At 39.2% G+C, this 24633-nt stretch overlaps 1 protein-coding gene across 6 annotated transcripts; it reads left to right on the top strand.

Moving 5' to 3' along the window:
- Nucleotides 1-261: 261 nt before the first annotated feature.
- On the top strand, nt 262-24610 carry GABPB1 (GA binding protein transcription factor subunit beta 1). 6 transcript variants are annotated; one of them, XM_054213792.1, is made up of 10 exons: nt 1117-1427; nt 7302-7392; nt 7728-7835; nt 8776-8943; nt 9411-9605; nt 10741-10852; nt 11248-11361; nt 16150-16335; nt 17669-17784; nt 22809-24610. In XM_054213792.1, exons 3-10 carry the CDS (start codon nt 7728-7730, stop codon nt 22959-22961), a joined length of 1152 nt encoding a protein of 383 aa, XP_054069767.1. In that variant the 5' UTR covers nt 1117-1427; nt 7302-7392; the 3' UTR covers nt 22962-24610. The 6 variants fall into 6 exon arrangements, with proteins under 6 accessions (XP_054069764.1, XP_054069766.1, XP_054069769.1 ...); XM_054213789.1 differs by lacking the exons at nt 1117-1427; nt 7302-7392 and adding an exon at nt 262-392; XM_054213791.1 differs by lacking the exons at nt 1117-1427; nt 7302-7392 and adding an exon at nt 500-627.
- Nucleotides 24611-24633: the final 23 nt, after the last annotated feature.

The raw sequence follows: 24633 nt of genomic DNA, 5'->3' as shown, positions 1-24633 counted from the left end.
ATGATCCCAAAGCGTAGCTAAAGCCCTGCCGAGGGCAGGCAAGGCAGCAAAGTCGTTTCTCAGGCTGGGCACGATGAGGCGGGAAGAGCCCTGTGGCAACGAAGAGCCCCAAGAAGGACGGCGGGCAGGACAGCGACCCCCTTTCTTACTTTTTTCAAGCTGCTTTCAGGGCGGTCCCCGCCCCCGGCACACTGAGAGCTCGCCTGCTGGCGCCCTGCCCCCGCCGGGCGGGAAGCGGGACGGAACATGGCGGGCCCCTCCAGTCCCCGCTTCCCCCGCCTTTCCCCGCGCCGCCGCGCATGCGCGGCGGGCGGCACCGAGGCCGTATCCCTCCGCCGAGCCCCTTTTGTCGGGGATATTTTGTGTAATAAGATAATAACCCGCACCCCATGGTAAGTGCCGGGCGCCCCTCCAAGCGCTGCCCGCGGGCGGCCCCCGCCGCCCCAGGCCCGGCGGCGGGCTGGCGGCGGGGCGGCGGGACAGCGCGGGCGCCCCTCCCCTCCGCCTGCCGTGTCCCTCCGCCAGCCGCAGCGGGGACTTTTGTGTGGGGCTTTTGGGCGCCGATGAGCGGCGGCCTCCGGCGCCCCTGGTTGTTGTGGCGGCGGCGGCGGCCGGGCCGGCAGCACGGTAAGGCCCCATCCCCGCGCCCCGTCTCTCCCTCACCCCCCCCGGGCCGGCCAAGCTTTTCCAGGTCAGTCTGCGCCTTTGTATAGGGCCCTGTTACCGGATGTGGAAGTTGATCTCTTCGCTGGTAAAAAATAATTCCACTTCCCCCGGAACCCGGCGCCGCGGCTCCCTCCGCAGCGCCCAGCCCAGCCAGGATTTCCTGTTGGGGAGAGCGGGCGCGCTGGCCGGCCTTCCGGGGACCCCGCCGTGCGGGGGGCGCGGGCAGCGCCGGCGGCGGCCTGGGCCGCGGCGGCGGCCTGGGCGGCCCGCGGGGCGCCGGGCGCGGCCTGTGGGGCAGGGGCTGCGCCGGGGTCGGGGACCGCCGGGCGGCTGGCGGGGCGGCGGGGGGACACGCACGGGTCGCCTCGGGACCCGGGTGCCCGCGGCGGCCCCTCTCCCGCTGCCGCCCAGGCCCGGGCGAGCGCGACGCGCCCGGCGAGGGGCCCAGGCGCTGAGGGGGCAGAGCGCGGCCCAGCTCGTCCCGCGGCTTTCCCCACCGGGCAGCCCGGTGTGGGCTGCGTGGGGCCGGTCTCGGGCCTGGCGTGGTGCGCGGGGACCGGTTCATGTCAGGGCCAGGCGCCCCGGGGCCGGCGGAGCTGCGTGCCGGAGCTTGGCGCCAAAGGTGCCCCGAGGAGAGGCAGCCTCGGCGGGAGGGGAGCGCGTCCATCCGCTGCGGCCGCCCTCCGCCGGAGTCTGCGATTCGCTTTGGATTCTTAATAAAGCGTGTGGTGGGAGCATAAACGAGGGATAAGATGTGTTAGGTGGGACTGCTGTTTTTGTTTTCTCTCCTAGTAGTCAAAAGTGGTTTCTGTTGCTGAGGGGCCTTCTGATAGCACGGCGGTGAAATCCCCTGCAGGAAGTCGGCTGCACTTAAGAGTTTTTAACTTAAAGCAGTGGTGTGTTGTCCTTTAACCTGCATACTAAGGCAGCCTTCATTTAATGTCAAGTGCTGCATATTAGAGTTAAATATGCTAAGAGTTGTGAATGCACATATAGGAGTACTTTTGTTTAATTATTTTTTTTTTAAATTATTTGTGGCTCCTGAAGTATTAGTAACACTAAGCAGTTTGGTTGAAGTGTGCACACAGAAATACTTGTAAAGGTACCTAAATCTGCTGTGTAAATAGAGTTAAGAGTATACATGGCAGATCAGTGTACACTAGGTGTAGGCACTTATTTGTGACCCACTTTCTTTGCTGAAAACAGTTTGTTCTCTAGTTTTTCTTAGGCCTATGTGCTAGACACAAACTGTCAAGGAAGATTCCCCATAATAAAATGAATGCTTTAATTAGAGACGCTGATGACTTCTGTTTGAGCGTATTTTCGAGTTTCAATCAATGTGAAACTTACACTTAAGGCTGTAGTACAGTTCAAAGGCTATGTCACAAGCCCTTAGATTCTTCATGTCAGTCATAGCTGCTGTAATGTAAATGTTTTGGTATCTACTGCCAAACTTAGCTGTGAAAGCTTTGCAGCTTGTTGGCAGTGCCAATCCAAGTCTTGGTTGGTGCCAATGGTTCACCGTTGTTGCATAATAATATTTTTCAGATGTTGCATTTTGTTGCAGATAACGGCTAAGTCAGCTCTCCTTTTTAAGGACAAAATTTTTCTACTGTCTGCATTATTTAATGGAGTTACGTTGATAATTGTTGCTAATTTAAATTAATATATGAACCTAATTGGAGGACAGACCTGCATAAATACAGCCTTGACTATCTTAACCACTGAGCATTTCTGATCTCTCTTCTCAAATCAGATATTTTTCATCTGATGCATGTGTAGTCCAACATGAAGGTCATGTTGCTGTTTAAACAAACCAGAGAGAATTTAGTTACAACACAGTCACAGAAAAGCTGAAAGCACTGGAATTAAAGCTGACTGCTATTAATATATTAATGTCACTTTCATTATCATGATAGAAGTGTGGATACTCTAAGCCTATGATACTTATATTAAGATTTGAAGTATGATGTGAAATAATCGTCAACATACATTTGGAAGAGTATGATTCCCTTAGGAAACAATACAGGAACTTTCTGAGTTTATCGCATGTAAGTCACTATAGTCATTTTTAAATGAGATATATATATATATATATATGGTAAAATCATACCAAAGTTCTAAAGAGATGCTAGCACATGGAAATACATGTGCTAGGTTTAAAGCAGACCTTCTGGTTCCTTTAAAAGTTACAAAACTGAAATTGAAATAAAAAACTTTCTGAAGAGTTGTTCTGGGTTCAAGTATTACGCTGTTATATCAGGATGTAAAAGAAATAAAAAATAAAGCAAGTTTGTATTATTTAAACTCTATTAATGTTCAAAACTGAGTGATTAAAGATCTAAATAGTTATTGCTAACTATTTGTACTCTGTACTTCAAAATACTTTTGACCTTGGTACAGATAGCCATATAAAGTTAGTTAGAAATTGCTTTTCTAAATTTCTAGTGATACTGGGCAATATTGAAATCAGTAGGATGATTTCTGAATATCAGGTCTGGGGAAGGAGGTTGATTTTTTTTTTTTTTTTTTTTTTTTAAATAATGGAAAGAAAAAGATATTCTGAAAAGGGCATTTTTTTCAAGATGTAATGGGTGTGAGAGATTATGGGTCTCAAGCCATAGTCCGGGCAATTATGCTGCGTGTCACTTTAGTAGAGAGACCTGTTTAATTAGCATTTTATGGAACTTTTAAGGGTTTTTAGGAATGATTGGAAATCCTTATCATAGGTATGGTGTATATTGATTCAGTTTACCTTTTGGTAAATTGCACTGCTGCAGTCCATGCTCTTCTAGTGTAAGTATTTCTCTTTTGGGCATGTGCCTTGGTAGAAGTACATTGGCGCCTGTGAGATCTCCATGTAAGCAGATGTTCTGCAACAGCTGTTTTGTGCCAGCCAGTCTTGGCCAGCTGATGTTCACCACACCAGTGGTAGAAGGGGAATAGGGCTGGGTCTGGGGTCTTTGGGGCAGGGCACCAGTCTGAAAGGTGCTGCAGTATTTTAAGCCAAACAATCTTCGTCCTCTGGACTGCAGGTGCTGCTGCTCTGTTGTCTGTAGGCTGTGGTGGGGGACCCCAGGCTTCCCAAGCTGCGTGTTTTTTCAGTTCCTCCCCACAGAGCCCATTTCACGCACAGTTCCACCTAAACTGCAGTCAAGTGCTGTTATATACCACTGTGGTAACAGCATGGTGTTTGGAGGTTTATAAGATGTATAAAAACTTTAAGATGGATACAGAAAAGCAGTATGATTTCCTATTGAACAGAAGTAAAATAGCAATAATGACTTAATGTAAGTTTTAATTACCAGTTAATTGTAGCATCTGGCTAACGATACTGTACAGAATGGTTTGCAGTAATGAAATGTGGAAGTTCAGGGGGTGATTAATGCAAAGTCCAAACCCAGCAGAAGCTCTTCCCTATTTACTCAACTGTAGACAAACCCCTCTGTTCACACAGTTGTGTAGGAGTTGTTAGAAGTCCGAAAACATACTCAGATTGCCATAAGAATAACTACAGTAGTCTCAAGACTTTATATCAGAGCCAGTAATGTATTTATTGTCTGAAAGAATCCTCTTACAAAGCACTACCCAGCTGTCATTCTAGCCAAGCTTGATGGAAATGACACAGTTACTGAATACAGTTCAGCAGGGTTGATTTGTAACACTACGTGGAGCAGAAGCGGTACTTAACTAAGAGCGATGCTTTGAAATGGAAATCTCATTTCAATTTTAAATATATTTTATGGTACTATATACAGAGCTTTGCTTTTGATAGTATCACTGCTATTGTAGTGTGACTAACTGATCTCGAGAGAGCAGCTGAAGAATTTTTCCGGAAAGAGAAGAAAGGGAAATTCTGACACTGCAGACCTGTCTCATTACGTCCCAGTGCTAGCAATGGAAGGGTATGGAGGGAAGTGTGGGGCATATCATTACTCAAGGTTTTCCTGACCTTACAATATGGTCCTTAGAATGGTCTGTCAAGTAGAAATCAGCTTTGGGTTGACTACTCTTGAGAAATTTTGTTAATGCTAGTATTTTTTGGTTAAAAGTGACTAAGTGTGCACGAGTCTTTTGTTGGAAAGGCCTCTTTGGTTGCTGTTGTTAGTGCATTCGTCACATATAGTGTGATTTTTATTTTTGAGCTCAACGGTGTAATTTCGCTAGGATTTTAACTTTCTTCCGCTAGATGGCCCAAGCATGCTTTCAAGTACCCTATGAGAGCTGAAACTTTTACTTCCTTTCTAACATAAATTTGTGTCGCTTTAACTGAAGTTAAAATTGTATATCATGAAACATACATAAACTTCTGTGATGCTTTGTGATTGTTTAAAATATGCTTTATATCAACCATGAGAGTATTGGTTAATGTAAGTAATAGGTGGCAATGAAGGTTATGTCATGTATGATCTTTCATGTCCCTCTTTTTTTTTCCTTGGTTACAACATTTCTTATTGAGTATAGTACAGCGCTGTTTAGTTTTGCATTGAGATGAGAACTTGATGTACTGTCACTCTGACAGTGTGTTCAACAGTAGTGGTTCAGCGAGACTCTGAAAAGCTGTCGATCTCAGGCTGAAGTTTGTCTTTAACATCCCTTGGGAGTGAGACTTGTATTTTGCAGGCCACCATAATTGGTTTTGTTTGTGTTCGTTTGTTTTTTTTCCTGCTTGATTTTGCTGCATAGGGTTTTGGTAACAGCGTTGCAGTTCATTTCATCAGCATAGATGTGGTCAGTGGGTTCTGAATAGGTGTAGTTATTAAATGTACATACTGTAATTTAATTAGCCTACTTATGTTGTCTAACAGACGTCAAGTCTTGTTATCAAGGCTATCTTTTTGTCTGCTGGAGAAAGACAGGTAAACACAAAAGGCAGCTCTTCCCATGAGGGTGGTTGGATGCTGGAACAAGGAGTGGTGGGATGTTCATCCACAGAGACATTCAGAACTCAACGGGACAGAGCCCTGCACAGCCTGAGCCTGTTGGGCCAGCTCTGACTGGAGGGAAGGCTCAATTAGGTGACCTTGAGAGGTCCCCTACAGCCTCAATTGTTCTGTAATTCCAAAAGGAGACTCCATTAGTTCCTTCTGTCTACTCTTGTTTAAAACAAAAATAAATACAAGGAGAATGAACTGTTGTCTTTCTGAAGTAGTTCCGAACTTCAGTATTTTGCATTAAGTTCCAGTTAAGTTCCAGCTTTCCTCTTGCTTCTGAGGACCTTCATGTGATGGTATTAGATCACTCGAAAAAGTGTGTGTGTGTCTGTGTGTGCTTTTTTCCCCCTCTTAAATCGGGCTCCCTGTGCCCCTTTCTCCCACCAAAAAAAACCGGATGCCATATAAAGAGAGTGCTGTATTCCTCCATTTCACTGCTGCAGTTGCCAAGTGCCCTCTCTGTCCTATAAAGGGAGACAATCCTAGTGTCTCCCTTTAGCTGGGATAGTAGATTTTCTCTTATTCATGTTTCTCTTTTGCTCTTTTTCTTTATGGAAGAGAGTCAGCTGTTGGCCTTTCCTCTGCATCTGACTCTGTGCTCCTTTTTTCCTTCCTTTTCCCATTGTCAGTATTTGTCCTGCCCTGCCACCTTCCTGCTTCTCTTCCCTTTTCTGGCTAGAGACAAATCAATGTGTCCATATGTACTGGAAGGATGGACATAAATGGAATATTATCTTGGTGAAGGGGATATTGCTGCCTGCAGTCAGTTCTGTAGACAAAGAGGTAATCTGCTCCAGTTCATGGCTCTACTGATACATGTTGGAGCTCTCCATTTGCACTATTCCTGTCTTCCTTTCTAGTTTCTTCCAAAGTCGATAGCTTTCAGCTTATTGAGCAATATACCAAACAGATTTTGCCAGTTGAGCCAAGTGCAGAAAACTTTCTAAATATGTTGGTTTTGTGATAGTGGCGTATGTTTAAGAAAAGAGATTAAAATATGATCCTATAGGTATTTCTTTTTGAACTGATATACTCTAACTTTTTGTAGGAAATTGGTAGCATAGCCAATTATTAGTAATACAGGCTGAACTGTGCTTGTGACAGGAAACCAAACTGATGAAAGTAATTCCATTTTTAGCATCTTGGTAGTGGAAAACATAGGTATAGGACTAAAACGGTAATGAGATATTTTGGGTAGTAGCATGAGTTAAGGTTTAGTTAGCAAGTATGGAAATAGAGTGGGTTTAAAAAGATGTTTTACTAGGAATCCTTTGATGCAATGGAAACATAGATAGGTGTCATTTCTCTACATATAGTTTTGCATGCTCTTATTATATGGAATGTTGAGTGTTGTAAAAGGGACGTTATCTAAAGATGATGTGGAAGTTCTTCAGCTAGTATCGCAGTCATGCCTCAATCAAAATTTTGCACTTAACATGTTTTTAGCAACTGTAGACAGTTGAAGCAGGTAGTAATGTTTGTTTTCAGGCAGACATTTTATTTCATGTATCTGATGCAAATAGTACAATAATACATGTCTGTTGTGTTGTTTTGTATCTAGGAATACAGAAATTGTATTTTAGGGTGAACAAAATGAAGTGATAGTGATGGACAAGATGTCAGAAAGGTGTTGTGTTTCATATCTATCTAAATGTGTTTACATAGTGGTACCTCTTAAATACGTATGGGCATTCTGGATAGGTGAATGCAGTGCCTTTGGGCATGTGACATAGCAGCCGTGTTGTAGTACCATTTGAAACCTGCACAAAGCTGCAGAAGGCTGCAGCATCAGGTGAGAGCTTCTAAACCACTTTCTGCTAGAAGAAATTCGCATCCAGTTCAGTTTAAATTTAGTGTCATGTAACCATAGCAGCTGCAAAGTTATAGCATTGTAGTACTGAAATCTTCACCCCAGTATTTGTTCTGTATGGCTGACAAAAGTAATTTTAAAATGAAGCTGCTTATTGCAATCAATTAAGCTTGTTCCATGGCTAAAATACCAACTCTGTTTTTTTAACTTTTCAGAGTAGTTCAGAAATAATTAAAAAAATGATAGTGGCAATTGTGTATTTAAAATAATATTAATGTTATTATTTTTTCTTTATATTCCTTTATGTCCTTCACTAGATGTCACTAGTAGATTTGGGAAAGAAACTTTTAGAAGCTGCACGAGCAGGTCAGGATGACGAAGTTCGCATTTTGATGGCAAATGGAGCACCTTTTACCACAGATTGGGTAATGAAAACTTTTGCAGTGTTCAGTAAATCCTCTTACTTTTCTCACCTGAAGAAGAAAATAGGATTATTACAATTAAGCATTTATATTGCCAGCCTTGGGAGTTTCTTCTTGGAATTTTGCAGTCACATCATCTAATGTCTAATTAAAAATTAAAATTGTCGGTTTCTTCATGTGACCTCCTACTGATTTTAGTAACATACTGCAAATGAGCTTGTTCCGCTGGCTTTTAAGATGAACTTTGGCATGGTTAATGGGAGAAAGCAGCAATCATCCTCCTAGGTATTGTGTTTATGCATTTAGCATAGCAAGAGGTCTGAATTACGAAAGCAATCCCAACTACCTAATACGTGGAGCTGAGAGTTCACTGTAATAGGGACTCTGAGGGGTCTTTGGAGGTGCCTATTTTTGAATAGGTTTTATAGGGAGGTCAGATACCTAAAATTCTAGGGTATTCACAAGTCCTTAAGAGCGTTAGTCTACTTAGTGACCTAACTTCTGACTTGACTCTGTTTTGAGCAGGAGATTGGACTTAAATGACTTCCGGAGGTCCCTCCCAATCTTGGTATGGTGTGCTGACCAATACTAAAAATGGGGTTAGGCCCCTTGAAACATCACACCTGAAAAAGACAGAAAAAACATAACACAGACCTCAAAAAGTTGCTTCCAGTGAGCTGCTTTTAGTGTGGTGTGATTATTAAAAAACAAAAACAACAACAACAAAAAAAAACACAAACAAAAAAGAAAACAACCCCCCCCCCCAAACCTTAATTTTTTTCCCTTCATACTCTGTAAAAGTCCCGACAGCTTCTTTCTTTGAGACTGCAAGGGAAAATGATTTGAACTGGTGACCTGACACCTGAGCTTGATAGCTCCAGAATAAGAAGAAATATTTCATACTGACATCTGTTAAAACTCCACTTTTTCCATTACTTTACAGTTGGGAACATCTCCACTTCATCTAGCAGCACAGTACGGACACTACTCAACAACAGAAGTGTTGCTGCGAGCAGGTGTAAGTCGGGATGCCAGAACCAAAGTTGACAGAACTCCGTTACATATGGCAGCATCAGAAGGCCATGCCAGCATAGTGGAAGTCTTACTTAAGGTAAAGACTGCTGAAACAAGGTCTGAGATGGGGATATTACAATGGATTATGATCAAATATTTACAATTTCCTTTTAGTCATGAAACCAGCATTGAAATGATATTAATATTTATGTTGTGTGCATTGGGTGCTTTGTTTTCCTATTAAACTGTAGTTTATTTTAGCATTAAAAGCATTGTGATTTCAGGTGAATTATTTATTGCTGTTTCAAAATAAGACTACTTCCTAATTTGACATTGTGTGAGTAACAGCTTTTAGAACTAAGATATGTTATGTTTTAGGGAGTCTTAAATCCTTTGAGGTAAATAATTTGGTAGATAGATTGAAGTACATTTAATACATCTGTAAATGTAAGATAACAGGACATTACCGCTAGAGAAAGGCAATTTTGGGCTTCATTCTGTGACCAGCATTATTTAATTCAGATACTTCTAATGACATAATTTATGCAATCATCTTGTTTGTAGCACGGTGCTGATGTCAATGCGAAGGACATGCTCAAAATGACTGCACTTCACTGGGCTACTGAACATAACCACCAAGAAGTTGTAGAACTCTTAATCAAGTATGGAGCAGATGTTCATGCTCAGAGTAAATTTTGCAAAACGGCATTAGATATTGCAGTAGACAATGGGAATGAAGACCTTGCAGAAATACTACAGGTAACTTTTGATTCATGATGTTAAGGAACTTGCAGCAAAGTACCTGTTTATACATGTGATAAACTAAGCTTTTAATATATATAGCAGCTGTGAGGTCATATATTCACTAATAGTGCTACACTCCAGTCTAGTTCATGACATGGAAATTAGATTAATGTTAGTAAACATTAGTTAGCCAAAGAGCATTTTCACCACTTACAAAGTCAAGGATAAGTGTCCTTTATTTTCTTAAATTTGAGCGTACACAAAACTAGGTGGAGTATTCACAAGCAAGGTATAAAAAAATGTAACTCCCTACTGTGCCATTTTTTACTTTTTTTTTTTTACTATACCCGAGCGTTCACTTAGCTTCATGTATGGATGTTAATTTCGTAACAGAACTGAACGTGAGGAGAGATGGCAATTTTTCCTGAATTAGAAAAACTAGGATTGGATTGTTGGAGAAGCGATTGGGATCAGGATTATAATAGACACTTCCATGGAAATATGAGCTCACTCTTCAGTAGTGGTCTTAAAGACAAACTGAGTGCTAAGCATTATTGAGAAAAGCACAGAAAGCAAACCATAAAGTACCATTAAGCCACTATATAAATCTGGTGTTCCCCTACATCTTGAACTCTGTGAACTTCTGGTCTCTTCCTTTAGCCTCCTCTTCATTACAGAAAGGATATAGTAAATAAAAGTCAATAACCATTCAAAGAAAGACAAAAAGAAGAAAGCCGTCTTCAGTTCCTGGCAATTACTATGTTGTCCAAGCCAATTTTCATGGCACGTAGCTGCCACAGCAGTCTTGGTTCTTCAGGCCTCTGTTTTAGATACTTGAGCTTGCACATCTACAAAAAGGCCTTGTTTTTGTATGGTCCTCTTTGTTTACAATAAATGGTAAGGAGAAGTAGCAGTCTGTCATTATTCTCTTCCACTTCATCAGACCTTTTGTCTTTAGATTTCGGCCAAAAATATGTTTCTCATGTACTTACACAGAGCACGAGATGTGACATGATGTGTGTATGTTGCATGAGTATAACGAGGAAGGCCATTCCTGTTTAAGTGGAACGTGCAAAAATTCTAGTTCTTACAAGGTAAATAACTTCTTTATACCTACAGTTGGAATGATATTATTACCTTTGTCTCCTAGATTGCAATGCAGAACCAAATCAATACGAATCCAGAGAGTCCGGACACTGTGACGATACACGCAGCAACACCACAGTTCATCATTGGACCTGGAGGGGTGGTGAACCTAACAGGTCTGGTATCTTCTGCAAATACATCAAATGGATCAGGTATTTAGATGCCTATAGGATAGCTACTGGGATTTTATACTTCGATTGATTTTCACCGTTTAGTGAAAAGGCTTGAGGAAAAACAGTGGTAAGAATAGAGTAGTTCCCATGTTCCTCTTTTTTTTTATGTGTTGTAAATATCTAGGTACTTAGAACAACAGTCTTCACAGAGATAAATTATCAGAAGTTGTGTTTGCTTAACAAACTTACCTTCAGGATAGCACTTTGGTTTATCAGAACGTTGCTGAGAGCAGAGTGTGTGTTTGTGTGTTAGAAGCTTCAGTGCAATAATAATAAAAAAGGTACTTCATTGGTTTGAAATTTATTACCTAACATTATTTTTTTTTTCATCCTACTAGATGAAACAGGAGTATCCGCTGTACAGTTTGGAAATTCATCAACGTCAGTATTAGCCACATTGGCAGCTTTAGCAGAAGCATCAGCTCCACTGTCTAATTCTTCAGAAACACCAGGTTAGAAAGCTAAGTCATTTAACCTCATTTAATAAACTGGAAGTACATAACTGACGCTTTTGGAGATGTAGTTCATTCCCTTTTTTCAGCATGAACAAAATTTTTCCTTTACTTTCACCTGGAAGGTTGCCAGATTCATATGTACAGTTATTTCTTAGTAAGATTTCTGACCACAATTGGTATTTCTGGGCCTAATGTGAGTCACATTCATCTTGCTGAAAGCAGGAGTAATTCAGGAGATTGAATTCACATCTTTGTCTACATACAGTGTAGTTGCATTTGGTGGGAGAGTGTTTTCTTTGAATGCTTCTTTCTGTTTAAATATTGGGAGATGGCCCATGATGTTGTTTGCGTCTCCCTTGTCAGCAGTTTTCTTAATCTTTTAACCAAAAGGCCCAAGAATATATCTGGTGATCTTAATGTGCAGTTTGCCCATTAGAATGTCTTTGGGTATTCTTTTCAACATTGAGGCATTTTACTTGCATTTATAGCAATACGTAGTGATTGGTGTGTCCCATGTCAGGTAAACATAAGCCTAGCAATACGTTATTGTTCTCCTAGGAAGAAGCATCCTGCATCCCTCACTGCAGATGTATGCAGACTCTCTTATTCCATAAGGAATGACAAAAAAGCCAGAAAGGCATGAGGAATTCCATTGTCCCTAGTTCCCAAGTTTTGCATTCCTCTTTCTTAACACGAAAAACCTTCACCCCTGCCCCATGGATCTTTGCCAGTTAATGCTTTGTCTAAAAACAAAAAAAAACCCACAACTTTGGTCAAGGTTCCATACCCTGCAAGTTGCCCTGGATATCTTTCTCCATTCTTTCTGAATAATGTGGTGCTTGCTTTGCGTACTTTTTCACTTTTGTTCATTACAACGCACTAAGTGAAGAAAGAAAGGGCAGTCAGGACTAGTCGTTACCACTAACAGGTTTGAGAGAGATATAAGCAAGGAAAAGACCTCCTTTTAAATGTCAAGCAAGTTGTAATACCATCTACAATAAAGTTAAAATGTGATCAAAAGCTTCTGAATTACTGAAAATTATTTTATAAGAGGATGCCACTAAATTTCTCTTCAGACCATATTTTCCAATTATGTATGTTAATGTCTTGCCATTGCATAAAAAAAAAATCAGGTAAAACTAGCACTTAGGAGGTCAAGTGCTCTGTTAATTCTTTGTTAGCTAGCTTTGGGACACAGAAATCCCTAGGTTTTTGTCTCTGAAGTAGGCTACATGGTGTACTTGCATTAAAACTTCTGTTATTCTGAGAGTCCCAAAAAGTGTTTTGGTGGAGACCTGGCTTTCTAAAGAAAGCTGTGAAGTATTTCATGCATACTTTACTTGCCCAGTGCTGTTTTGCATATGTTGCTCCCCAGTTTTCTCAGGCAGTACGATATGTCTGTAGCTACTGGAGTTTTATGGTAGGCCAGATTGTTTTTTGTTTCTTTAGTATTTATAGTATCCATTATACTGACGTGTAGCACCATAGCCTTATTTCCAAGTTAGTTCGGGATTTTGAGCTGTGATTAGTGATGTGATATGTAGCAAGATGAGGCTAGCTTTAAAGCCAGTGACTGGAGATCACTATGGAGGGTGACAACCCTCTATCGATCAAGAATTTATGATGCTTATGGAAACCTGAATTTTTCCAAATACGTTTCTAAAGAAATGCATTTATTTTACTTTTTTATTGGTGATGGTCAGTATGATAAATTTTACAGAACTGAGATACTTTCCGTGGTCAAAGTCTTTGGTACTTAAAAATTCTCACAGAATTCAAGTCTGCAGATGACATCATTCTTAAGGACACAGCTTTCACTGAAAATATATACGTGATCTGTACTTTCAGACTTGCTGACGTGACAGCTGCACCCCCAACATATACCTGAGTTTTAATCTCTAAGTATTTTGAAATCATGCAGGATTTCTTGTTAGTACAGCTCTTCTCTTCTACTGCTATTCAAAGCACTACCTCAGTACAGCTGTACTGTTCTATGACATTTAAATATTGGAAGTGAAGTGGCTGATTCAAAACCAGAATGCAGCGTCTTTCATTACAGAAGAAACTGCTGTTTTCAATCAATTAATATATTGAAATGAAACTCGTATCTAATTGTAGGAGAGAGAAACTCGAGAAGGGATTGCATGGGGTTACAGAGCATTAGGTGCATATCCAGGACTAGTAGCCTTTGGCAGGTAACCGAGTGTTCTCATGTTTCGTGGCCCTACCCTTGCAGTGGTGCAGCGTAACCTACCTTACATCACAGTAAACCACTGAAGATAAAATTAGAGAGGAGGCAGGAGATGACAGGCAGGAAGGAATAAGCTTGAAGTCTTGATGCAGTAGCTTCCCACGTCCATAATGCAGTGTGCATCATACCTAACCCTCCTGTTTATTTCTGTTCTGCTTTGATTTTTATGCAGTCATGTGGGCAGTCTTGCAGCATCTTACTGTCTGCAAATTATTTCCTGGGTTCTTTCTCCTTTAATAGTCCATAAAGTGTAAAATATACAGAAGCAGCTTTTTGTCACCCATGCATCTAGTAAGTGTGTTCAAGAAAAAACCCAAACAACCAGCAACATAAAAACCCCTTTCTCTGGATCCCTTGTAAAAGATCCATTTATAAATACTCTAAAGAACTGCAGGATTGAGAATTATGGTTTTGGTTCTTATCTTTAATTTAGCCTCCTGTATTTAAGACTGTATAAACTTGGACAAAGCATGTAAGTTCTGCCTTTTATGTTGTTTCTGTCTAGGTTTTTCTCCTTTTTCCAAGTTAACTTTACCCTGATCCTCCTCCCCCTAGTTCCTCATGTCTTACAGTTAAAAACACATCGATTTCTTAAAACCAAAGAAAGAAAGGTGCTTCTCACTGGAACTGAATTGAATAATGCTTTTTTTAATGGTTGCTCAAATGAAGTATATATGAAGACGTTGATGTTACGTACAAATGTGGTGCATAATGTATGTATGGAACTCAGAGTTAGATGAGAGAAAAATCTGATTTAAGATGTGTATTTGGAATGCGGTATTTGGTGTACTTATATTGGAATTAGGTATATGTCTTACTGCATATGCAGGTGTTCTTTCCCCACACACTCTGCAGAAGAAAATAATGCACGTTAATACAGTAATTCTGGAAAATAATAGTGCTGCTGTTTTAAATGACTTCACCTTTCCTTCAGCATATGAAGTATGATAACTATTGGATATAGAGAGGGAAGGAGAGCAAGGAAGGAATAAGGCCTGTATTTATGGGGATATCTACCTTTTGTATAGAATAAATTTTTTCCGGACAAAATCTCCATTTTTCTTTCAAAGTGTGAAGAAGTCCTAATAATATTTCATTCCAGATCTAAAAGCCCAGTGCCGAGCTTGAAACTGAAAGATCAGAGCTGTTTGCTACAGCAGCTAGTATTGGCACTTGCAACTTGGATTTTTTTGTGACAGTGGTCTTTCTTACTGCTGAGCCTGCACTTGGAAGCCAAATCAAGTTCAGTACAACAGCACTTATTCATGTAGGACTTACTGTTTTGGTTTACTGAATAAACACTCTGAATATTTAAGCAGTACTATAGGACAGTAATCTCCGAACATAAAGAAGGCAATGACTGCGCTCATTATTTGAACTACAGAGTGATTTTTGTGTGTGTGTTATATTGTAATTAACTTAAAAGATGAAAGCTTCAGGGTTTTATCTACCTTCTCTCATCTTCAGCATCACAACACACTCTATAGGGTTTTAATTTCATGTCTGTAGATAGAAAGCACTCTAATGTCTGTTATTTAAATCAAAGGCTTTGCTTTTACCCTGGCAAATTGAAAATAAAATACAGAGTCAGTGTGCTTGAAATTCTTTGATTGTGCTACTAGTGATCTTGCTCTTTGCCTCAGTATCTTGCTTTAAAAAAATAAGGGTGGTAGTGCGAGACCCCAGTTATGTTGTGTAGTGCTAGCTGTGGTATGCGTTCTAGTTCTGAGTGCAATCTTTCCCTTATCTTACCTTGATTTACAGATGTAATATAGAACTCTGAGAGTTCACAGCTGTATATTCATTACTGAGTCATGAATTTGAAATGTTTAGTTGAGCTGGGATTTTTGATTTTTACTTTTATCTATGAAATTATATACATGTTTATTTTACTTTTTAAGCTTTATCTTTCTCCTTCAAAGGTATAGAAATGTCAGCTCTGCAGAACTTTTCCTTTAGTCCTGTTTCATACTTCATATAATAAATAAAGTTGTGGTTGTGTTTGAAGTACCCATGTAGTACAGAGAAAACTTTAAGATTCTCTAGAATCTCTCAGTCTATTACCGTTTTGAAGACCAGTATGGTAAGCAGCAAAATCAGGGCTGGGTCCTGGCAAGGCACTGGTTGAGGGGTAGTTTCAAGCTGGTATTTCAAGTTTAATTTTCTTTTTTTTTTTTTTTATTCTGCTGTTAGTGTAACTTAGTCCAGCTTGTGTACAATGCAGAAGTTATTTGTGTTCTTAAAAACGACTCATGTTCTTACTGCCATGTTAACAGTGAACCCAAAGTGTCAGTTTTGAATGGAGTGTATCTATTGGGAAACATGCTAAATTAAAAAAAAGGTTATATTGAGCAAGGTAAACTAGGACAGAGTTTGCATGTACATTTCAAGCTTTTAGTGCTTTATGTAGGCTTGGTGAAAGATTTGTGTTAATTATATGTAGTAATGCATTATGGGGGGTGGGGGGAATCAAATTTTAAAAGACATGGCTTAGTTTATAAATTGACTTAATTCCTTTACTAATCTGTTGATAGTTGTGGCCACAGAAGAAGTTGTGACTGCGGAATCTGTGGATGGTGCTATTCAGCAAGTTGTCAGTTCTGGAGGTCAGCAAGTTATTACTATAGTTACAGACGGCATTCAGCTTGGAAATCTGCATTCGATTCCAACCAGTGGAATAGGGCAGCCAATCATTGTGACCATGCCAGATGGACAGCAAGGTGAGTGGAAACTTGTACGGTTCAAGCTTAAGGAGCTATTTTATTTACAGTAATAAAAATAAATTGAGGTGCAAATGGATTGGACAATTTAGTGTAATTATCAATTTAAGTATATCTTTGAATTCTTCTACTGCAAAAGGCTCAGACCCATGAGCTGCTGCAGTTCAGTGAGTTACCACATGTTAGCTGAGCCTCTGCATTAGGAGAAAGAATGGAAGAATTACTAAACTGTATGACAGAGAAATGGGATGTTTAAGGGAAAAGTGGTAATTACTTGCTTTGCCTTCAGTAAGTTTGATTATTGCAAACTTGTTAAGAAATTTAGAAGGTGGAGTAAAACAAAAGCCTTCTTCCAATACTTACGCTGTTGCCTTGCTGGAAATAGCCTGGGGAGGTGAGGCTTGGATTTAGAAATATGATGCATGGAGCGAGCTGTGCAAGTCCCATGGAGTGTGCTCTTCATAGAACAAAAGCCAAGTCTTACATGCCTGAGGTTTTAGAGGAGCAGTGGCAGAACCAGTGAAACCAGGGTGACAAAAATTGTCTTCTCATTGGGTTATGTGTACTTTGTTTGTGGAAGCTGCTAGTGTAATAAGTGCTGTTTTGTGACGTGTGTGTGTGTTGGGTGGTTTCTTTTAAAGATGCTCTGCCACTACTATTTAGACAAAAATGATTCCTTCTCTGGTTTCTCCGTGAGGATTCCCAGTGTGGAGCTTGAGGAGTTGTGCACTGGAGACAAGTGATTTGGTTCACAGTCTGTCTGAACAAGTACAGCTAGTTATCAGAAAGCGTGAATGTGTGTAGGTAGTAATTGAAGTGACAATTACAACATTTATTTGGCAGATGGTTGCATCAGTAAATTAGAGTATGAATTTTTTTAGATCCCTAATTTTTTTCCTCCAAGGTTAAAAACTACTGGGTTTTCAGATTACCTGAGGTGTTCTAATTAATCAAAAGCAAAAGCCAGTTTTGTATTTAGTATTTGCTTAAGAAACATTATAAAGGAGATAGTCTGATACATAATTGCAGAATGAACAGACTGGTAACGTCTGTTTACTCTGTGAAAAATGGTGATGATACTCCAAAGTGACAGCTAACTATTGTAGACCTCAGTAACAGAATTTAAAATTCTTCAGCAGCATATAAGCAGCTAAATTTTTTAGTAAATTTTCCCTGTAATGATTTTATAATTCACTTTATTATATAGTTGTCTTTTCATAAGGGAAAGTCTTTGCATTTTATTGCTGTTAATAAAATTATTTAATTATATGAATTTTATATAGTGAAGTATTGCTTGAGGCAAATGTATTCATGTGCATGAATATGTTTTCAGTATTAACAGTTCCAGCAACAGACATTGCTGAAGAAACTGTGATAAGTGAAGAACCACCAGTGAAGAGACAGTGCATTGAGATTGTTGAAAATCGCGTGGAGTCTGCAGAAATAGAAGTAAGGAGTATATTACATGATATGTGCTAACCAGATTGTTCAGCACTGAGCATTTGGTTGTGGTTTTTTGTGGTATTCTAGAGTTTAATTTCTGTGTGACCACAGAATGAAGTGTGTGAAGCAATAACTTGTTCAGTCTCCCCTGCTACTAGAATTCATCTCTTACAAAATTGTACAAAGAATACAGGAGGGCTGTTCGCTTCATCCTCTGGTCGTACACGTAAAAGTGACACTTGTTTAAATACTTGATAACTTAATTTTTTTTGTCTTTCTTCTAAGATCACTAGCTAGTTTTTAAAACAAGGTACCGATATATTATCAAGTAACTTGACTCTCTTCCACTAGCAGTGAATGAGAGTACAGTACCCTCATCTTTCTGTTATAACCACATGCTTGTCCTGATTGTGAGATCATAATTTTAGCAATGTTTCCTTTCCGTTCATGATATCTAGATAACTGTTAATGGAAATGTGAAACAGTAAGATTCTGTTTGTCAATTTTTTATCTGCTCCGTGCCCCCCCCCCCCCCCCCGCTTTTTTTTTAATTTCTGGAGCAGTTTACCATTACACATCTTTGCACCGTCCTGGTTGTTTTGGGGGGGGGGTTGTTTTTTTTTTAATTGTTTGTTTTTTGTTTTTTGTTTTTTTTTTTCCTTAATTACAGTGTGGAACACCTAACAACATTGAGAGAGCTTTTCTTTTTACATATGACGAATACATGTAACTGTTCAATTTAAAATTGTAGGTTTTTTTATATTAGCCATAATAGGTCAACCATCTCATTCCTCCTTCTGTTACTTCTAAGTGTGCTGATCACTTTTGGTCAAAAGTTCATGAAAATTGCTGTCTGCCTTGACTAGGCTGTACGTTCTCATTTTTGTCAACTCCATGATACTTCCATTTATCAAAGGTTGTATTCTCCAGTTCATATTATTGAATTGTGCCTAATTGAATACTTTTTATTGTACAGTATGTGCTATATGTTATCCATGTCTAATAACAATAATTACCACCTTTCATCACTTGCGTTCCCTGCCCCTAAGTTGTCACATCTAATGCTTTTGGCCTTTGCAGCTTTGTGGTCATTACAGCTTATCATGACAGTTGAAATTTTGTTGCTGCGTTTTTTAAAATGTATAAATGTTACAATAAAAGCATTTATTTTGTTCACACTTTTAAACATCTGCCTGAATTATTCATAAAGGAAATTATGTTTCCTTATGTATTTTAATAATTCTGTTAGGTGAAGGAAAAAATATCTAGATTGGTTAAGGAATGAATTGACCAGTTCCTAATAGCAGATAGTTGGTGTAACAGTACAAATAATTCTTTTAAGGGGATTACCAATTTCAATTATGTATTTTGAACATGTTTCTCAAATATCAAAGGAAGTTGGTTTAGGTGAGTTACTTTATGTGTTACTCTTAAGTGCAAGTTTTGATGACTGACTTTGTCCCTGCCTGTACAACTGGAAACGCACATGCAGACCTCTGCCTCTGTGTGGAGACCAGTTGGCTTCAGGAGCCTTGTTGTGGTTCGCAGCGGTGTGGTGCTCCCTCACTTTGCTAACCGGGACATTAAAGAAGTGCACATAAAGTCAGTTCACTTCAAACTTCATCATCATAGAAGGTGTTAGATACTTGAATTTGGAGGGATTGGGACCCCTCCCCTCTATAAAATACCTTTTTAATGTAGAAAGCCTTTATTGTTTGGTTTCTTTGGTGATTCATTCCTTTATTTAATTATGAAGAGTTGATTCCAGGCTAAGAGTGCTTTCTTCAGTTATTTTAAATTCCTAGTGTATGAACAGTTAACTGTAGTTTGAAAGTCTTTATTTCGAACATCCTCCCATTCATGTCAGGTGACAAACTTTCCTGTGAAAGTATTGTGAAATGACTGAAGCTATAGTGGTGGGTTTTGATTTTTCTCTTTTGGGTCTGTTAAGTTCAAACATTTTAGCTCATTTTGAAGAGTGATAGTGGTTTTCCTGAACAGTTGGATATTTTAAACATAGATGGCAACAAAAAAACCCCACCTGTTACACGGATACTCTGTTTTTCATTTTCATGCATAATTCATTAACATACAGCAATTTTATTTTCATTCTTGAATTTGACTGTCTTTCCCATGCTGCATGTTTGAAAGGTGACACGCATTAGAACCAGGACAATAATTTCATTAGCCTAAAAAATATAATCATAATTGTAAATCAGTTATATTAGTGAATTCATATCTATGCTTCTTCTGTTGTTAAAAAGAATGCTTGGGTTGATTATTTTAGTTATAGGGTGTCCCTATTGTCAATATATAGACAGTTAAGAAAAGTTACATGTAATGAAGAAAATTCCCTGATAAAATGGAAGACTTCTTAAGAGCACTCAGGATTCTCTAATTTTTACCCGGGTAGGTTTTTATACTGATAAAAAGGGATTTCAGATAATTAGAACACTTTCAGTTGTGTTCTAAAGAATGCCCTGAGAACACTTTCTGATTTCGATGAAATTAATAGACCAGATATAGCCCTCCCTGTTCCGGATGTCAAAGTTAAGGAACGCAGTTCTCACTGTTCAGCCCACTGTAGGTCTGCATTGCTCCTCCAGAAGCGCTGATTTCTTTCCCCTGCCTAGTTAGACAGTATAGTTGGCCTCAGTTCCTTAACTACTTCTGTTTGTTAGGGCTATGTCTAAAAACTCCACCTATTAGTTGCTGGACTAACCTATGTGCTTTGAATTGTTAGTCTGATTGGTGGATACTGATTTTTATCTTCTTGTCTCTGCCACTGAGGCATTTTTTTCCCTTTTTTTTTTTTCTATCCCTTCCTTAATGTGCTATGCTCCTTGTGGGTACATGGCTCTATTTCTCTCTTCTGTGGGAAATACTTGTAAGATGTGGTCTGCGAACCTCTCCACCCCCGAGTGTTTGCAGTCTGCGCACACTCCATAGTAGCGATAGTGCCTTGCTTTTTGTAATGCACCGCAGAACCAGTGGCCAGTGAGCTACTGGTGGTTTTTATTCTTCTGCAGCACAGTAGATAGAGCAGCTTTGCTTCTTGCCAGTAGTAGATTTCTTATGTGGTTTTTGTGACAAATTTAGGCACTAGATAATGCCTAGCTCAGTATATCCCGGAGCTGGGTGCCTGCAAAAGGGAAGGGTTCCTTTCCGCGTGTAGCAGGATCAGCTGTTTTTGGCTGCTTCCCTGTGAACTGTCTTGTAGCTCCCTTCACCAACTTTCTACTCCACAAGGCTGTTTTACGTAAGCTGTTGGCTCCCCTTAAACTATATAGGTAACTTAAAGAAATAGCAGTATGTCTTGGTTGGACTGGTGCCGGAACAACACTGGTGTATTTCAGACCCTTTGCGATGTACGCTTTACCCTTCACTTGGCATTTCTCAGTCTAGTTTGCTGCAAGGGTTGGCCGTTCATAAAGTCGCTTATAAAGCAGAATGCAAATTTTCCATGGTGGAAGCTGAACTTCCTTTTCAAATAAGTAAGCAAGATCAGATGAACTCTGGTTTTATTAACATGTGCTCCAAATGAAGCAAACTCTAGCTCGCTTCCTTCAGCTCTTAAAGCCCTATGTAAAATCAGATTGCACTAAATGGAGTTTGTTCTGTATTATAGCTAGTCTTTATTACCTGGTAATAACACCTCTCCTTCACCTGTTGTTTTTGCTATACAGATGCTGCTGTTAGCAATGATCTGATCACCTATGTCATTCTATTCCAGCACATTCAGTACAGCATGTGACAGCTAAATGTGGCTGTGACAAGTACTGAGAACAGTAGCAAGTAGAAGGGAGGCAGAGTATTTGGTATTTTCAGGCTCTGACCATGAAAATATGTGAGCGCATCAAGGAGGTGAAGAATTAGGGCTGCTGTTATGGGGTGTGCAGGGCGAAACTTCTAACAACGGTTTGAGGTATTAAATGGGAATGTGATACTGAACTGCTGGGATGGGAATAAGGTGAAAAGGCAACTTGGTTTCACTGGGCCTCAGTTTTTGATAAGAGTTTTGTTTTTCTGGGAGATAGGTTGCTTCTCTGACAGCCTCCCTCCTGTGGCTACTTAACATCTACAGTGGAAAGAATGATTTGAAATCAAATACCTTACTCATAAAAGTATGATGCACTTTAATGAAATGGTATTTGGTTGAAGATCAAAACAAAACTACTTTCCAAGCAAATTGCTTTTTCAATTGGGCTCAGTGCAGCATCAAACAAAATGATCAAACCTACGTCACTGGAGATAGAAATACATTCTCCTTAGCTCCTAAGGCAGCTTCATAGGAAGTGGCATTTCCTGTGTTATTTCGCTTGGAAACCATATTATAGCCATCCCCAACAAACTTGTATGCAAGATGAAGCCTTAAGTTACTCCTTTTGAACTGAAAAAGCTTATCTAGCTAAATGCCTGCTAATTCATAAAAATGTGGTGTCCTTGGGGATGTAATTATACCTTTGGATTGCATAGTATCAATCACTTCATTTAGAAACTAATTATGTGTATATTTCAGTTAGTGGGCAGCTGTCCCTTTCCAGTACAAATTGTTGTTAGGTAACAGTTTTTCATTATACTGTCTGATTAGAAATACAACAGAATGGGGCAATCCTGTTAGATCGGATTCCAATCCTATTAGAAGTTGATTTTTAAAAAAAAAAAAAAAAGTAACAAAGGGAGTTAAATCATTGGAGATATGTTAATATATTACATTAGTATTTGATCACCGTGCTTCCACTTTTTTATTTCACTCTTTTTTTCCATGAAGACTTGCTTGGGATCTTTGCAGCTGAAGAAACTTGGGTTTACTATATTTACACTTCAGGCCTTATTGTGGGGGGCTGTCTGGTGTGATAGTTCATGTTTAATGTACACAGCAGCATTCACACGTGCTTGCCTGAATAAGAACTGAACAGTTTCTACATGATACCCTAACGTGTGAGCTGCATGCAAAGAAAAAGTATTTGCCATTTTAATTTGTATTTGATACATATTTGACAAAATATTGCTGGTTCTGTTTCTAATAGGAAAGAGAAACTCTTCAGAAACAGCTGGATGAGGCAAACAGAGAAGCACAAAAATACCGTCAGCAGCTTCTAAAGAAAGAACAAGAAGCAGAGGCCTATCGGCAGAAGTTAGAGGCAATGAACCGCCTCCAGACTAATAAAGAAGCAGTTTAATAAAAAATGAACATACTGCAAAGCCTGTTACTTTCAAAAACCTGCAGTACAATCTTGAACTGTACGCTATATAGGTACAGCCACAGGATTACATGATAGAGAAGATGCTACAAGTTGATAACTGGACTTAAGCCGTGAGCTCTGATGAATTTCTTGTAACATAAAAACTCTGAATTTAGAAATTGTGAAAAGTATTTAAAATGAAATACTGTAAATAGTTGTTTTTTTTACAGTTTCAAAATGAGTTGATAAATCTTTTTGAAGGGATCCAGAAACATGAGAAGCCAATGTTTTTGTGAAATTTTTGATTTTAGTATGAATCTAACTTCTGAAAAACAGAACAGTTTTAAGGGTGATGTTGTTGATTTAAGCTGACAACTTGAAAATTAATTATGTGGCAAAATGAGTTAACAGTTATTTCTACATGGTAACAACGTAAACTTCTCTGAATAAGACATTTCCAGGTGGAAATCTTTGTACAGCTTTAAATAGTTGTCTCAGATTCTCTGAAAACCATTTTTGGTTTGGTTTTTTTTTTTTATTTTAGGCGGTGAAATTTTTATATTTAATTTCAGATATATCCAAGTAGATTTACATGTATATGAAGCTAATATTTTTTAAACTTTTCAGTTTGTACATATGCTGCATGTTTTTATAATTTCTACACGTACATCTTGCATAGGTATTTTTCAGCAAAGACGAGAAAAATTATGAGAAAAATGTTTAGCCTATAGGTCATTTGAAGTAAGCTAGCAGCCAGTTTTATTGTGGATGGTATATTTCTTGGAAGAATGTAATTTGTAATTAAAAAGAACAAAAAATATCTTAATTTACATATTAGAGGCAATTTAAAATTTGGTAGTGGAGGCATTGAAACTTCACTTTGTGCGTCTTACAATTTTCCTGTACAAACATTTTAAAGTTCAGTAACAAATAGAAACGAATGTCTCCACTGGAACACAAATAGTAGTTCTTTTAGAATATTCCTATTGATCTGTTTTCCCCAATAGCCTTGAAATTATTTCAGTGATACATTTTTTCTAAACGGACTTTTGCATTTTAATTATGCAATTGGACAATAATTTTTTATGTTGTAGTGATGCTCTTCTTACCTGGCATCATTGTTCTTCACTGTGATACCGTGTTTGTGTGCGTCTGTGCAGTGATCTATTATGCTTAGGATTTATATAGCACGTTACATCTTCAGAGCATTGTAAAATCTTTTAAAGAGCCCTTACTGTACTGCCTGAGGCAGGTAAGTGAGTGTTATTGTCTCAATTTTATAACTGGTATAAGCGCAACACAGGGAGTGTTAAATGACTGGCCCAAGACCACGTGAATCTGTGGTAGACCTGGGAATGGGTCTCGGAAGTTTCTGGCTTCTAGTCCTGTGCTTAGACTGAGCTGCCTTAAGACTGTTCAGTGCTGTGTTACATTAAATTTTGAACTACTGTGCAGATTCCTTTTTTTGTAAGATAAAACTCTTTGTGCTTTGCTTTGTTGTTCCATGTTTCACTGCTTTTATGGAATTGTTTATATAAACTTAAGCAAAAAGTCTAGTTTACCTATACTGTACACAGAAGAATTACCCTTAAAACTGTACTCTGGCCTACTTTTTCTATTTTACAATTAAATATCTTTTCCACATATGTATAGTGTAGAATCAATTCCA

This window comes from Rissa tridactyla, chromosome 9, assembly GCF_028500815.1.
Source record: "Rissa tridactyla isolate bRisTri1 chromosome 9, bRisTri1.patW.cur.20221130, whole genome shotgun sequence".
Lineage (NCBI taxonomy): Eukaryota > Metazoa > Chordata > Aves > Charadriiformes > Laridae > Rissa > Rissa tridactyla.
Note: the sequence above shows the minus strand (reverse complement) of the source record. Positions and strands in the feature narration are given on the sequence as shown.